The following is a 15192-nucleotide window of genomic DNA, read 5'->3' as shown; positions in this document are numbered from 1 at the left end:
CTTGTTCTAGGGTAGAACACAGGCTGTTGCTGTGAGCTTGGAAAGGACACAGAAATGCATCTGTCTTGGCAGAGATGTAATTCAAATCAGCAGCTTCTTCCACCGTCCCACTCAGGAGTGGAGGGACGCTCAGGCAGGGAGCTGTCAGCTGCCTGCGCAGCCTGTCCGGGAGATGCTGGATGCTCCCCATGGGTGAGGCAGCCCAGGGCCCCCTGTAACGGCAAGATGTAGGAAAGAAAGAGCTCAAAATGGCTCACTGGTCCTAAAATGCGAGGGGAACCGCTAGTGGCTAAATGCATCCCGTGAGGCACAGCAGGCGTGCGGTGCTGGGGCACAGGTACCCCCCGCAATGGACACCCCATGCCAGGGCAAGGTTGTCCTCTGGTATTTTTGATGTGCTGGAGCACATCAATGTTGTGCTCCAAAAGTGATGGCTCACACTTTCCTGCTCTCCTCTGTCAGCAGCCACTGTCCCCTGGCTCAGCAGCCTGAGGGGAGCTCCCCATCACCCCGTGAGCAGCATGGGGGAGGCAGGCAGGGAGGAGGCTGCAACCACCCTTCCTGATGCACCCAAAGCATTGGTGAGCCCAGCCACCCGCCATGGTCACCCCTCATGTCCTGTGCCACCCATCATCCTGTGTGTCCCCCACCTCATGTCCGCAGGGTGCTCTGGGGCAGACAGATGTCTTGTGCAAACCCTGACCGAGAGAGAGAGAGAGATCTCCAACAGCCCGACACACCACCCAGTCCCCTCAGCAGACCCCAGGTGGTCAGAGCCAAATTTTTCCAAAGCAGGGCTGAAAAGAGAGTTTGAAGAAGAACTGGCTTGGCCGGGGACCAAAAACGGAATATGGATCATAAATTCAACCCCACCTCCCCTGGTGCCGTGAGCCAGCGCTGCTCTGGCAATGTGAAGCCCCTGCGCTGGTGGGTCAAAGCTGAGCGGCGTCCCGGGCTCAGCAGCTGAAGACACCCGATCTCTCTGTCTCTCTCGTGGTTCCTCCCAAGTTCAATGGCACAATGCAGCTACACTATTTGAAAAGCCATAATATTTGTTGGTACGACTCTTTTATTACAGTCGATTTATATATATTTGTTGATAAAAGAGGTCATCTTGGGAGACACTTGTAGTCTACTAGGAAATAATTATCTGATGCTGTATATTCTGTACATGCTGTATAAACAAAGCAAAATATTTAGATCGAAATGTTCAGTGGACTTGGTGGCACGTGCTTGGAGGGGATGTTGGGACCGGTCGAGCCCCCTCCTTGGGCCACCACGGCTCAGGCTCCGGGTCCCTGGCAGAGTCACCATCCCACTGGGGTCCTGGCCAAAGCCTGGGGCAGGGTCTGGCCATGGTGCAAGGGCAAAGCTTGCAGCTCCCTGGGTGCATTTCTCCATGTGAAGGTGAAAGGAGGCAACTTTGCAGGCAAAAGCAGCTGCACTTGATCTCCCTCCTGGGGGTCAAGCACAGGACTGGGTACCGCTTTGTCAGAAACTCTCAGCGCAGCGAGCCTGGCATCACCCACCTGCTTCCCTCCTCTCCCGTCCAGGGTGGAAACCCTTCAGCCACCACCCAGCGTGACATCTCTAAGCCTTATGGTCAGAGAGAGACGATTCCCCGCGGGGGCATGTCCGGCGGTGGCAGAGACTGGCTCTGAGCATCCGGCTTCTCCGACCCATTTCCGTGCTGATCCCGTGCAATGGCATCAGCCGCCCTCCCCAGCGCGTTTTAACAACAGCAACGAGCTGTGATCTTCTAACCTGACACACGCTCTTCGGAAATCTGTTTCATATCTTCTGTGGTATCGATCTACAACTTTTGAAATCATTGGAGACAGTTGTGGTAGCCTAAAAATTGTGCTGAGCTCATATATTTTTATATTTGTGGTGTTTTCCTATGAATAGAGAGTAGTGAACCAGTAACCCTATAGCTGAAAGTGAACTATTCAAAATAAATATACGACTGCAGAAAATATTTGTAAAAATAATTTATTTGAAATATTCTGCCAAAGATAGCTCTCTAATGATCTGTAAAATGTCGTTTCTCTCTTTTTGCTCTGAATGTCATTGGAAAGCACCTTTCTCCCCACTACCTTTTGAAGATTTGCTTTTTTGTATCTTGAAGGGCAAAGAAATATGCTAATGATTTTTTTACCGGAGCAGTAAATAGAGTAGTAGGGAGGCACAAGACAACTTTATAATGGTGATAAATGGGAATCCAGTAACAACCACTCTGACAATCCGGTCTGTCCTGTAGTTCCTCTCATGGGCAGATGGGTTTCGAAGCCTGGGATGATTCTCTAGCAGGAAGGTCTTGGCTGCGGCTGTGGCTGCTGCTGTGTACCTCATGTGAAGGAGAGAAATCTCTCAACCATCCATTTGCAGGCTCGGGGCATTTGGACATCACCCGCCCCCTCACAGGTAACTTCTGCCTCTTCATTATTTATAAGCACGATATCTTTATTAGCCCTTAATATGCCCTGTGGCAAGTGGGTAACCCTCGCTCAGGGTTTTGCAGGGCTTCAGCCTGATGAGGTCTGGCCCCCTCCAAAGCCATTTGCCTACAGCAACCCCGACCCAGTGTCAGAAGTAATCCCACTGATGTCCAGATCTGTCCCCTTGCCCGCATGGGGATGGGGGCAGAGGAGAGTGAGCCATTGTGGGACGTGATAGCTTAGCAAGAGGATCAGTCCCTGCAGGTCTGTTTAACTGCGTAGTTAAACAGGAGGATGTACAGCCCTTTACCAGGGAGAAGCTGCCCAGATTAGTCTGTTCAGAAATTACAAATCTTTTTTTAATAGGGAAAAATCTTATTTCCCTTCTTTGTTTCTTCTTCTTGAAAGAACTTTTCAATGCTAGGAAAAGCCTTCATTATCTTCTGTGATCCCCCAGTCTGTTGCAGTGGAAATACATCCTCAGCCACATGCGTTAGGCTCCACCATATCAGAAAGATTTTTGGCTCAGGTTTGGTTTTTGTTTTTTTTTTGCTCCTGAGCAGATTCGCAGTTTCTTAAATCTCTTGGTCATAAAGATCCAGAGGAATTAATTGGTAATAAAGAAATGAGGGCCCTGTTCCAGCGCACGGGCTTCCGTGTGCAATTCCACTATTGACACACCGAAGGTCAGGCACATGTGTAAGTAAATGCATTACTGGACAAGCACCCAGAAATGGAGAGGTGAAATGCAGTTTCCGAGCCGTGAGGTGCGTACGGGTGTGACGGGAGCATCGCCGCCCATCAGCCACGGGTGTCATGCAACCAGGCGTCACAGCCTGCAGCCATGGGAACCACGCGCTGGGGAAGTTTTGTTCCTCTGTGCAATGAGCTCTCTGAATCTGGGGTTACATAGCTGCTGCATCACAGGGAAACACAAGTGAGCCGGGGAAGAGAAGAATTGGATTTCTGATCACTGTGCATTTTGTTAATTAGTGAATTCAAATAGTTTTATTTTTACCAAAACCAGATAATCTTTATTCCAGTAAAGACAACTGTTGACTTGAGAGAGAGAGACATATATATATTATTTGAATGGTTTATATCCTGTTGCTCTAACTACATAAAATGGAAACATGTTGCAAGTTGTGTCATTCCAATGTACAAAATAAATGACTTTTCCCTGCATGCTGCCTGGGTATGTTGTGATTTGAATTAAGAGTTATATTTGAATTGCCTTATTCAAGAGGTTGTATGTTACCTAACTGGGGAATGACCTGGCACTGTTCATCACATTACATATGTACTTGAGGCTGTGTTATGTCAAATTCAGATGAGATGTCTGTCATCTATGTATTTTGTGGGAGACCTTTTATCCTGTTAAACTGTGATATGTAAACCTCTCATTGCCTGAAATAGTCAGAGTTGTATAAATCAGTGTCTTCAGCTGTTTTCCTAATTTTATCACATTTCCTAACACAAAATATAGATGTTTGTAAATTCTTCATTCATTTTGTCTATTTTTATGTACGAGGCTTTTTTAATTTGGCAAAGGAGTAAGATAAGGCAGCTTCCCCTTAATTTTTCAATCAAGGCTCAGTTACATTTCTATCCCTCAGCAAGATGCAACAACGAATTTTCAGCAGCTACAGTTGGAATTAGGGATGTATGTTTATTGCTATTGTCTTCTCTGGCTCAGATGGGCCATTATCACTGCTGAACACAATGATTAATGACAAGCCAAGTGCGATGTAGTGACAGCCCTCTGGGGACCAGGCGCTTAGAGCGGCTTCTTCAGGCCCACACCTCTGCCATGCCGTGGGTTGGGTGGGGAGGGAGAGGGCAGATTGTCCCTCCCACAGCCAGACAGCCAGGAGAAGAGAGGGGAGAGATGCTGCTTACTAATCCTGGCTCCAAGGTGCTTTTTTCTCCTCACACGACGGCACCCCAAGACTGTGCCGTCTGCCCTCTTGCATGACACCCCGGCCATAAACCCGCATCTTGTCTGTTCATTAACCCCACAGCTGCAGCACGACTCTGAAGACCAACATCCCGTCCTGACATGTTGTGCAAAATCCCCCACGACAGCTGCTCCTACAGCATCTGCTGAAGCTGCGCATGGGGTTTTTTTCTAGCTTTGGTTTCCAGCCATGGGATCACGTTACTCCAGGACTGGCTAGCAGCAATGTGCTCCCCATCTAGACACCAGCATACCACCTACAGGTCCGATCCTTTGGAAAACACACTGCACTGGTGAAAGAAGCAGTACAAGGTAGGCACAAATCTGTTTTGGTTGCAGCACAAGGACAAGAGGTGCAAAGCAGTTCTGCTGAGAAGGACCTGGGAGTTCTGGTGGACCCAAGTTCACCATGAGCCAACAATGTGCCCTTGTGGCCAAGAACGCCAATGGTATCCTGGGGTGCGTTAAGAAGAGTGTGGCCAGAAGGTCGAGGGAGGTTATCCTGCCCCTCTACACTGCCCTGGTGAGGCCACACCTGGAGTACTGTGTGCAGTTCTGGGCCCCCCCCAGTTCAAGAAAGACAAGGAACTACTGGAGAGAGTCCAGCGGAGGGCTACAAAGATGATCAGAGGACTGAAGCATCTCTCTTATGAGGAGAGGCTGAGGGAGCTGGGTCTGTTCTTCTTCTTCTGCAGAAGAGAAGACTGAGGGGGGATCTTATCAATACTTACAAATACCTCAGGGCCAGGTGTCAAGAGGATGGGACCAGACTCTTCTCAGTGGTGCCCAGTGAGAGGATAAGCGGCAACGGGCACAAACTGAAACACGGGAAGTTCCATCTCAATATGAGGAAAAACTTCTTTACTTTGAGGGTGACAGAGCACTGGAACAGGCTGCCCAGGGAGGTTGTGGAGTTTCCTTCTCTGGAGATATTCAAAACCCGCCTGGAAGCGACCCTGTGCAGCATGCTCTAGGGGACCCTGCTTTGGCAGGGGGTTGGACTGGATGATCTCCAGAGGTCCCTTCCAACCCCAACCATTCTGTGATTCTGTGAAGAGGTGACCCAACGCCCCCGGCAGTGGGGTTCATGAGCTCTGCTGTGTCACCTCTCTTGTGTGCACCCCCCCCGCCACAACTGCTGCGTCTCTTGGCTGCAGCACCATGTGGCCAAGAAACAGGTCTGTTTGGGGAACAGACCCCCAGAAGCGCATCTCCAGCTCTCAGCTGACTGGCGTATTTCTGGGCATTTTCCCTCCATGCCTCAAATGCCAAATAAAACAGTTGTTGAGAGCATTAAAACACTCTTGCCACAGCCAGCCATGATCCCTGCTCAGTTGTACAGGTGCCACATCATCCTGAACACAAGCAGCACAAATGTTTCAGGCACACAAAACTGTACTGAGGTGTCTCAATTGCAGTGTAAAAGCCCCACTGTGCCCTCCCCAGTCCTCCAGGTTTTGTCGGTCGCTGTGTAGCTGTGCTGTATGAGACGCTGGTCATTTTTTATGTCTAGTAACCATAGAAACACACGGTCAGGGAAGTGAATTCTTGAAGCAGAACAAGCCGTGGTTCCCTGGGTTATTGATTCCCTTTTCCAGGGCTTTGAGTGCTAAAAATTTCCTGTCCCATCCAGAAACACACCTCACTTTTTTTCTTTTCCTCCCTTTAGTTTTGGCAAGCTTCAGGTTTGAAGGCTGCTGCTGGCAAAAGGGAGATGCACCAGAAAGGGCTGGGGTAGTACAGGGAGGAGGTTGTCAGAGAGACAGCTCTGTGCAGCAGCCCAGAGAAGACCAAAACGAGGAAGAGTGAAAGTAGTTTTGCTACAGGCACCCCCGGTTTTTTGTTCAAGTGAGGGGTAAAAAATGCTAATTTTTGCCTTACCCACGCAGTGGCTCTCAGTGTGACCCCAAAAGTGCCTGTGGTAATGCCCCCATTCCCTGCCCTCATCGCCGCTGCCAGAAGGCACCATCTGGAAGTCACAGGCTCAGCCCCAGCTGGCAGGAGAGGAAGAGACCCCACGGCTTTCAGTGGGCTTCTCGCAGCGTCCTGATGCTGGAGCCCCCTCACCCTGGTTCCCCTCACTTTAACCTGCCATGTCCTTGGCTCTGCTGGCACAGCTCACGTTGCATGAGGTCCCTCTGCAGGGGCTTGTACATCCCCGGGTGTGCCAAGAGGACATTATCCCCCGGGGATGGGGATGGGTACGGGGCTTGTCAGCAGCAGACCTGACCTAGCACAGGGTAACTCTGCTCCAAGCCAAGGCCAAGCTCGGGCCCTCCAGTTGCTGCTCCTGTCACTCCTCGCCTAGAGGGGTTCCCTCGGGGTGAGAGGCAAAAAAAAAGTCAGAAACAGGAAAAGTGAAATTTCAAAATACGCCTCAAGACGGGGGTGGATGAGAAGAGGGGATGAGTTGGGCTTGTCCCGCTCCGGTGCAGGGTTGGCACTTCCCTCTGCCCAGCCCCGTGGGGGTCTCCAAGCCAGGACACGGGCCCTGGCGCTCGGCTGGGTGCCGAGGTGGTGGCAGCGCTGCCCGCCCTGCTGGGACAGGGGTGCTCGGGGAGGGCCCGGCACCGCGGGTTTCGCTGGTGTGAGGCGCCGGGCCGCGCAGAGATAAGCTCCCCCGCGGCCTCCCCCGGCCGGGGAGGAGGGCTGCTCTGGCGCTGCCGCCCGGGTTTGCAGTCCCCAGGTGCGCGAAACCCCCGTCACCGGCTGCGGCAGCACCGGCGCCGAGATCGGACCCAAGCCGCTGCGCGTAACGGCGGCGGGTGTGGCCCGCGGGAGGCGCGGCCCCGCCCCCGCCCTCCATTGGCTGCGGAGCGGCCGGGTTTCCCGCGCGCGCGGCGCGGCGGCATGGCGGGAGAGCGCGCGGTGGGGCTGGTGCGGGAGCTACACCGCGCCGCCGGTGGGCACCTCCCGCCCTTCCGTGTGAGCGGGGCCGGGGGGAGAGGGACCGGGACCGGGGCGGGACGGGACGGGCCCTGGTGGCGGGCCGCGCTCACTGGCTGCGTCCGGTCTTGCAGGCGGACGGGCTGCGGCAGGCGCTGGAGGAGATGCGGGCGCTGTACGAGCGGAACCAGGCGGACGTGTGAGTGCAGAGCCCCGGCGGTGCCCCCAGCCGGCCCGCACTTCTGTAACGCGGCTCCTTGTCCTTCAGGTTCGAAGCGAAGTCGGGACGGACGGACCTGATTTTCCTCATCCGGTTTCGGCACTGCTCCCTGCTCCGAAACCAGCGCTGCATCCTGGCCTACCTGTGAGTGCGGCGGGGGGAGGCGGGGGCTGCCACGGCCCGGCGGGGGGCACCGAGCGTCGGTTCACCCCCACCGGCACAGGGGCGCAGCCCCCAAAAGACAGGCTGCCCAAGCGCTGGGGGTTGGGACTCCCGGCCCAAGCGGGGGGTTCCTGGGCAAGGTGCAGTAGCAGGGCAGCAGCAGGGCTGTCTGTACCACCAGACACCAGCACAAAGAGAAGGCCCTGTTTCCTCCTGCTCTTTAAAAATTTTAATTACTGATTAGGCCAAAAATCACATCCTTTAAAGGAAGATGGGTGGAATGACCCAAGTTTGCACTCTCTGCTTTGAGGGTGGACTGGGGTATCAGTGTTGCCTGGGGCTATTGCCAGCACTCCCCTCAGCAAAGATGCTAGTTTTGTCCCTTGTTTCTTCCCCCAGATACGACCGGTTGCTGCGGATCCGAGCACTAAGGTGGGAGTACGGCAGCGTCCTGCCAAACACCATCCAGTTTCACATGGCAGCTGAGGAAGTGAGTCAGCCTTGTCCAAAACTCTTCCCCTCTTTCCCCTTATTCCTCCTGATGGATTATCTATTTAGTAGAGTCAAAATAGGGTAGACTTCTCTTCCCCCACTATAAACATGACATTTAATGTGCCTTTCTGTAAATACTGATTTATTTATTCATTGTCTATGGGTATAATCCAAATGGATACTGAGTGCAGGCAATGCTTGCCACTTTTAAGGATCAGTAGCCTTCACTAGATCAGACTTGCAGCCAGCAGAACTAAGTCTTCACACGCGGCTCTCAAATGCCATCTCTAGACCAACGTACCAAGCTGCTAACATTAGCAGCATGTGTCCTACCCTGAACCCAGACTGCTCTGCCTCTAGGGCAGTTTTTCCCTTTAGAAGAGCTTGCGTTCACCTTTGGCTGGCACAAACATGTTTGGGAACAGTGGTCTGACAGCACAAATAAACTAGATCTCACTCATCAGGGACCTGTCTCTCAGCATTAGCTGTTTGGCTTTGCCTGAGGGATCTCTGTTAATGTCCGCAGGTGGAGTGGTTCAATCGGTACAAAAAGTCTCTGGCTACCTACATGAGGTCAGTAGGAGGAGAGGAGGGGCTGGACCTTACACAGGACATAAAACCTCCTAAAAGCCTGTACATCGAAGTAAGTGTGTGCAAGATCGGTGGTTTCTGTCTGTGAACAAACATTTTGCCCAAACATCTTTTTTTTTTTTTTTTTGGAGAATTTCACCCCCATCTCAAGTCAGAAGGGCACTGAGCAAAGCCTTCGAAAGCACCACAGCTTCCACAAGCTTCTACATTTTACTCTTCACACTTTTACTCCTTACACTCTGCCTGACAGCATTTTACTCCCTCTTCTACCGAGGGCTCAAAGTATGTTGAAAGATGGCATTTCTAGTCTGCAGGGAACTGGTGTGATGGGGTGAGTGGTCTGAATCCCAATGAGAAGTTTCTGCAGCATTTTGCAGAAACTTAACGAACTCTCAGATCAGCTAGAAACCTTGTTCCCATGTTAAGGATTGTTAACTAGTTTTCTTTGTTGTTATTTTAAATGGACTCTGATAGATGAGACTATAAATCATTTTACACAACTGATACAACAAAGCAAGAGCATGTGAGAAATCAGAGTCAGTAGCTGAAGTGCTCTGTTCCGATGTTTTCTTCAAAAGAACATGTAGTAACAATCAACCTGCTCCTTAAGATAGTTTTGCTGTTAAAGGATTGGCATTTTCTGGTCTATGTGTGGGGTGGTTCTCCTGGAAATGCTGCTGCTGCTCCCCAGACCCGGTCTCTTGTGCTCCTCTTCCTCTAGTATCTGTGGAGGGCTGGGCTGGTCTGCTTGCTGGTGCTTCTTGCTCCAGGCAGAGGCAGGAAGAAAACATCAGGTAGAGTCCACAGACCGTGGGATCGGTCCAGTTCTGCATTTCCAGGTCTGCTCTATATTGAGGCTCCAGCAGGCGGGTAGGAGTGTGTCCATACTTAAAGAGTTCTGGGGCATGTGTTGTAAGTCAGCAGAGATGTCTATGGGAGATCTGATTATCTGAGAGCTGCGTTTCCGCTTTGCAGGTGCGGTGCTTAAGAGACTATGGAGAATTTGAGATCAATGATGGTACCACTGTCCTGTTGAAGAAAAATAGCCAGGTACCCATGACAAGAGTGTGGTCTGTTCTCTTCCTTCCCTTTCACTCCCATGACATCCCCCTGCTTATCCCAGCTTTGCAGCATGTCAGCACACACAGGTCCTTGCATATGCTGCAAGCAGTCTGCGTGGCCCAGGACTGCCTGATCTGGTACCACAATGTAGCGGGCATACAGCACAACAAACAGAGCTGGTTGTGTGCAGCAACAAATCCAGTCTACCTGGGTTTCAAGGCAAATTTGTTTGTGTTTCTGTGCAGCACTTTTTACCCCGCTGGAAATGCGAGCAGTTAATCAGACAAGGAGTCCTCGAGCACATTCTGTTGTAAGCGTGCAGGACAGGAGGGACAACTCTTGCTTGGTGGCCTGCCCACAACGGTGATTGAAGTCTGGTGTGTGCCAGACTTCAGACACCTCGGCATTTCTGCAGTGGGCACCCTGGCACTCCTCTTAATGGCCTTTCATACCCAACACGAAGATCAGCCCTGAGTTTATAAAGTATGCAAACCACATTGGCCAGCTCTTCATGACCAAAGGGTGTATACTGGTAATGTATTGATCCTGGGAATCCAGCATAGTGGGAGGTGGCACTAAGCAGGGGTTGGGGGGAGGCATCCAAGCCCCACAGCTACAAGCAGGTTTTGTGAATGCATTTTTGTTTGGAGTGGTTCTTTGTTCACACCGTGCATGTGGGAGTAAGAGACCAACTGGCTGGAGAGCTCCACGGTTGCAAAATAAAGAACTGCTTCAGACTTCAGTTTAGTGTTTTTAAAGAGTTAATGTTGTGTTAGTTAAACACTCTGACCTGGCTCTCTGGTCCAACCCATCTTGACCCTGCAAGGTGATGCTCAACTGGCTATTTAGGTGTCTCAGTGGAGCTGCTCCTCCAAGTGTCAGATAAGGCTGCACAAGCTTCTATCTAGGATTAGACAGAGGCCTATAAATGTTTCTTAAGGTGCTGAATGAATTAGCACTGCAGTCTGGGTCATGGCCTAGACAAGGGTTTCTCCAGCACTCTTGGGCTGTGCCTCTGTCCCTCTGTGAAGAGTCTCCTTCCCCCAGAGCACTGGTCTGGCAGGGCCTAGGGACTATCTGGAGTATGGGGTGGGAAAGGGAGCAGAGGGTTTTAAGAATTCCAGTTAACACAAAACCAGAGCAAGGCTGAAGAGCTGTTCTCTCTGGTTTTCCTAATGGAGCTGCTCATTCTTGAGTAGTGGCTGAGAGAGAACACTTCCAAAAACATAAGCTCTAGGTAAGACTAGAGGTTTGCCTAGCCCCCATCACTGACGGGAGCCAAAAAGCAAATACTTAGGGAAGAATACAGGAACAGGATAAATGCCCAGGATGTTACTGCATTGCTCTCCCAGCTCCAGCCAAGGAACCCCCCCTGAGCTAGCCCACACCCTCTGTGGGGCTTCCCTGATGGCTCTTGTAATCCGGGCTGCCCCCAAGGAAAGAAGGAGGATCCTCAGCTGTCATCCACCGGGGCAGAAAAAGCATACCTAGACCAAGGAGGCCTCCTCAGCCACAGCCTCCAGCCATCTCCTGGCACTATCCCAGGGCCAGGGAACCCTCTGCCCTGGCAGGCTGGGACTTTAAAGGCAGTGGCTGAGTTTTAGCTCACAGCCAGTTTATCCCCTTTTGTTCTTCAACAACAGCTTGAGGTATTTTTAAGCCACCTTCTTTGTATTGACTTTGTCCAGCCTCTGCTTTGCTACCCTGATCCAGCCAGGCTTGTCTAGTCTCTCTTGTACAGTAGTCTCCAGAGCCCCCAAAATTGTAGGAGTCCTTGCACAGCTAGTGGCAACCACAGCCCCCAGGTAAATACCCTCTGCTCTGCACAGAGCAGGGCAGGGGAACCATGACAACAATGCATCCTCCATGCAGAGGGTAACACCCTGGTCAGATCAATAAATATGGTATTTGCTAATGTGAATGCTTGCCTTTGTGGTATTTTAGACAACTTATTTTGGCAAGAGCAGTACTCACTGCCAGCGTGTGAAGGCCAACAAGGAAGGCAAGATGATGCAGTTCACTTACCATGTCTCCTGGTCTCCTTTGAAGAAGTACAGTGCTGAGTAGGGGTCACCAACCCTGCCCCAAGCCTTGGAAGCTCAAGTTGAAAGAAGGCTCTTCCCTCAAGCCCTCTGTCCTCACCGCCAAGGCAACAATCTGACAATAGGTTGGTTTGGATCCTAGGCTCAGGCTTTAGGAGGGCCAGAGTCTCCTAGAGCCCAAGAGGAGCTGTAGGGAATAAAAGTTCAGCAACAGTTGGGGGAGGCTACTGAAATACAGAGCAGACTGGAGATGGCAGGAGGTGCTGTAATATTGCAAACGTTTTAATGCCACAACACAGCTTTCCTGCTCAGAGTGAGCCAGATGCAGGAGCCTGCAAGCCCCCCTGGCCTGGCTTTCCAGCCGTAACAACATGGCCCCAACAGCAACCCTCTGCAGAGAGGGAGCATCCACACCACCACCAAACATGTTGCCAGAGTGCATGCAGCTCCTGTGGGATGGCTGCCCTGAAACAGACCTGACTTACAGCGGCACACTCTGCCACTGAGAAAGGCACCAAAGCTGGTGCTTTCAGTAGGAAAATTCCAGCTGTCCACAGGACCAATTTCCTTAAAGGACTCTGGGTTCTCCATTTTCTACTTCCTACTCAGGAAAATCCTGGCAAGACCAGGGAGAACAAGGCTGATTTCCTAACCCAGCCATACCTCCCTTTTTGCACCTGACAAACCCCGGCCAGGACCAGGGGCAGGGCTGCCACAGCAGGTGCCCCATCACCCACTCAGAGATGCTGGCGTGATTTGTCCGATGATCTGCTTCAGAGCTGAGGCTTGCTCCTCCAACAGCTGGTTCTTCTCCTCAGTGCTCTTCTGCTTCAGCTCAGCCGCCTGCAGGGCCATTGCAAACCCCCTGTTCTCTTCACGGAGGTCTTCGATCAGCAGTTTGTTCCTGGAGAGTTGGGCCTACAGCAGGGACAGGAGGCTTAAGGTTCAGCATCCCCACGCCGGGGTCCCAGCCAGGCAGGGATTTGAAGCACTAACCCCTCTTGCACTCACCTGTGCATCTTTGAGTTGAGCTGCCCTTTCTGCTATCACAGCTTCGGCACTCCTCAGATTGTCCTCCAGCACCTCTGCCTGTTCCACCGCTGCCTGCAGCAGACGCTCGTGTTCCTCCTGCAGCGGGCAACAAAGCCTAGCATTGGCTTGTCCCAGCACTCACCTGGCCCCTCGCAATCCTGGACCATGCATTTCCCCAGGGACCCGCTCACAGACCTTCACACTCCCTGAAGGAGAGCATGGGGGGATCAGAGGAGGTGGTGCAGGATGGGAAGAGCAGTGGCACAAGTGTCCAGAGCAGTACAACCTTCCCTAGGTCAGCACCAACTGGTTTTAAGACAAGGCACAGACTTCCCAGCAATGTTTTCTATAAAAACAAGCCAATGGCCTCCCCTCTCTCAGCCATGTCCAGAAAAGCCCAGGGAGAGACATAGTTTCCTTAGATGCAGCTTTTGTGTCTCCTCATTTTAATTTCTTATAATTTTATATTATTTTATTGTTATAATGTAACATCTTTGCCCAGGTTAGTTCCATTGAATCAGAGTGTCCTGAAACAAAGGACAAACTCAAAAAAACACAACACCCTGTTGCCCAGTGCCCTAGACATAAAACCACACCGCTCTGTGCACGCTACATCTCCACGTAGAGGGCTCAAACTTTCTTTCCCCAGCCTGAGCCAACAGAGTGTCTCCCCAGATAACTCCCGCTCCTCTAGGCAAAAGGTATCTGGCCTGGGGTAGATGGATTAGAGTGGGAAGGGTTCCTGTTTGAGTGCAGGGTGGTGACTGTGTTCACGGGGAATGCAAATTGCAGCTGAATTTGAAGATCAGGTGTATTTTCCACGTGGGATCTTGATATATAGAATCTTCACCCAAATCCCTGGTGGCTTTCTCCATAGCTGCCTTCCAGGCTGGCAGCACTCCCTCCTCGGTACCCTTGACTGAGTTCCCACAATTCCCTGCTTACCTGGGTCCTCACCAGCTGCCTGCATGTCTGCTCAGCCTGCTGGTGGAGGTTTTCCTGGAGCTGCTGAGCCTTGCACTGTTCCTCTCTCAAGCTGGTCTGCAGCTGCTCAAACTGTTTCTTTGGCACCATGCTGTTCATCTGGGCCTTGGCCTGCTGCAACTGCAGAGCGTGCCGAGTCTGGGCCACGCTCAGACTTGCTTTGGCTTCTAAGAGCTGTAACACAGAAAGGCCAATACATAGTTACACCTTTGTGCCAGCAATGGGACAGGCCCAGAGTGTGCTGCAGGTGAAGGGAGAGGTTAGGAAGCATCCTTAGTGCCCGCCTCAGCTCTCACACCAGCACGGCCACAGCAGAGCAGCAGGACCATGGGAGTGGTGCTTGCTGGGCAGCCTACAAAGCCAGTGATGGAGAGCACTGAGAGCTGCAGGAGGAGAAACAGGGACCCCTTGCTGAGAGATGATCCCCTTGCTGAGCAGCAAGGAGCAGGAGTTGCATGAGGGATCCTCTGGGAGGGAGTCCTAGCACCAAGGGCCACAATGGCAGGAGGCAGAGGGCGCTGCTCACCTGGGTTTGTTCTTAGATACATCCCAGGCAAGCTGGGCTTCAATCCCTGCCTGTACTACATGTCCTCTGCTTCCTGCCACCAGCAAAGGGCAAACCTGGTAGTGGGAAGCAGGTCTGGTCCAGCTGTGCCCTAGGGCTACCTAGGGGTGGCTGGCATAAGCAAGCTGTACTCCGGAAAGCCAGTCCCTGAGCCTGCCCCCAGGGTAGAAGGAAGCAGAGGGATATTAACACATCTTGAGGTTTCTCACATCTGTTTTCCTCTATCCTAGTGGTCCTGCTCTCATCACCTCGTTTCCCTCCCCTCAGACATGGCCTGCCTAGCCCCTGTCATCCCTGCCCAGCCCCTACCTGATCCTACCACTCCTCTAGCTCCTCTGTCAGCTAAGCCATGGGGAACCACAGCTCCTGGCACTCCTGTGTGAGCCACCTCCACTCAGCCTCCATCTCCTCTGCCCAGCCAGCCTGCACAAGACAAGGATAGAGGGGACACCACAGGGGCAGCTGTGAGCAAGGACCTGTCCCAAGCTGCACCTGAACTGGCTTCAGACATATCTGAGCTGGAGGGCAAGTCCTCTGAGTCCGACAAAGAGGAAGAGGACAGTCTTTTCTGCCTGGGCAAGGTGTCCAGTACAGTCCCGAGCAGGGCAATACCAACATCACAGGGACTACTCAGCAGCCTGCCACCCTGCCACAAACTGAATGACACCCACCTTCTCCTGCGAGGCCTTGAGCTGCTGTTGGAGCAGCTCCGTCTCCATCCAACATGCTGCATGCTGGCTGGTGGGTGCTCCAGCCTTGCG

The 15192-nt window shown here is 52.2% G+C and overlaps 2 protein-coding genes across 2 annotated transcripts; one reads left to right on the top strand and one right to left on the bottom strand.

Moving 5' to 3' along the window:
- Positions 1-7245: 7245 nt before the first annotated feature.
- On the top strand, positions 7246-10122 carry GINS1 (GINS complex subunit 1). Its single transcript, XM_068417010.1, has 7 exons — positions 7246-7320; positions 7416-7480; positions 7550-7645; positions 8063-8153; positions 8682-8798; positions 9722-9796; positions 10054-10122. Exons 1-7 carry the CDS (start codon positions 7246-7248, stop codon positions 10120-10122), a joined length of 588 nt encoding a protein of 195 aa, XP_068273111.1.
- On the bottom strand, positions 9303-15162 carry LOC137667326 (ninein-like protein). Its single transcript, XM_068408040.1, has 5 exons — positions 15103-15162; positions 13828-14040; positions 12862-12978; positions 11834-12768; positions 9303-9775 (listed from the first exon to the last, which is right to left on the bottom strand). Exons 1-4 carry the CDS (start codon positions 15148-15150, stop codon positions 12580-12582), a joined length of 567 nt encoding a protein of 188 aa, XP_068264141.1. The 5' UTR covers positions 15151-15162; the 3' UTR covers positions 9303-9775; positions 11834-12579.
- Positions 15163-15192: the final 30 nt, after the last annotated feature.

Source organism: Nyctibius grandis, chromosome 1 (genome assembly GCF_013368605.1).
Source record: "Nyctibius grandis isolate bNycGra1 chromosome 1, bNycGra1.pri, whole genome shotgun sequence".
Taxonomy (NCBI): domain Eukaryota; kingdom Metazoa; phylum Chordata; class Aves; order Nyctibiiformes; family Nyctibiidae; genus Nyctibius; species Nyctibius grandis.
Note: the sequence above shows the minus strand (reverse complement) of the source record. Positions and strands in the feature narration are given on the sequence as shown.

Bases quoted from the DNA above. Each gene is read 5' to 3' on its own strand.
- GINS1 (XM_068417010.1), top strand. From the start codon at position 7,246: ATGGCGGGAGAGCGCGCGGTGGGGCTGGTGCGGGAGCTACACCGCGCC. The intron at 7,321-7,415 runs GTGAGCGGGGCC...CCGGTCTTGCAG, and splicing joins GGCACCTCCCGCCCTTCCGT to GCGGACGGGCTGCGGCAGGC. The intron at 8,154-8,681 runs GTGAGTCAGCCT...TAATGTCCGCAG, and splicing joins TTCACATGGCAGCTGAGGAA to GTGGAGTGGTTCAATCGGTA.
- LOC137667326 (XM_068408040.1), bottom strand. From the start codon at position 15,150: ATGGAGACGGAGCTGCTCCAACAGCAGCTCAAGGCCTCGCAGGAGAAG. The intron at 14,041-15,102 runs GTGGGTGTCATT...TCTGTGTTACAG, and splicing joins TCAAGGCCTCGCAGGAGAAG to CTCTTAGAAGCCAAAGCAAG. The intron at 12,979-13,827 runs GTAAGCAGGGAA...TGCCCGCTGCAG, and splicing joins GGCAGCTGGTGAGGACCCAG to GAGGAACACGAGCGTCTGCT.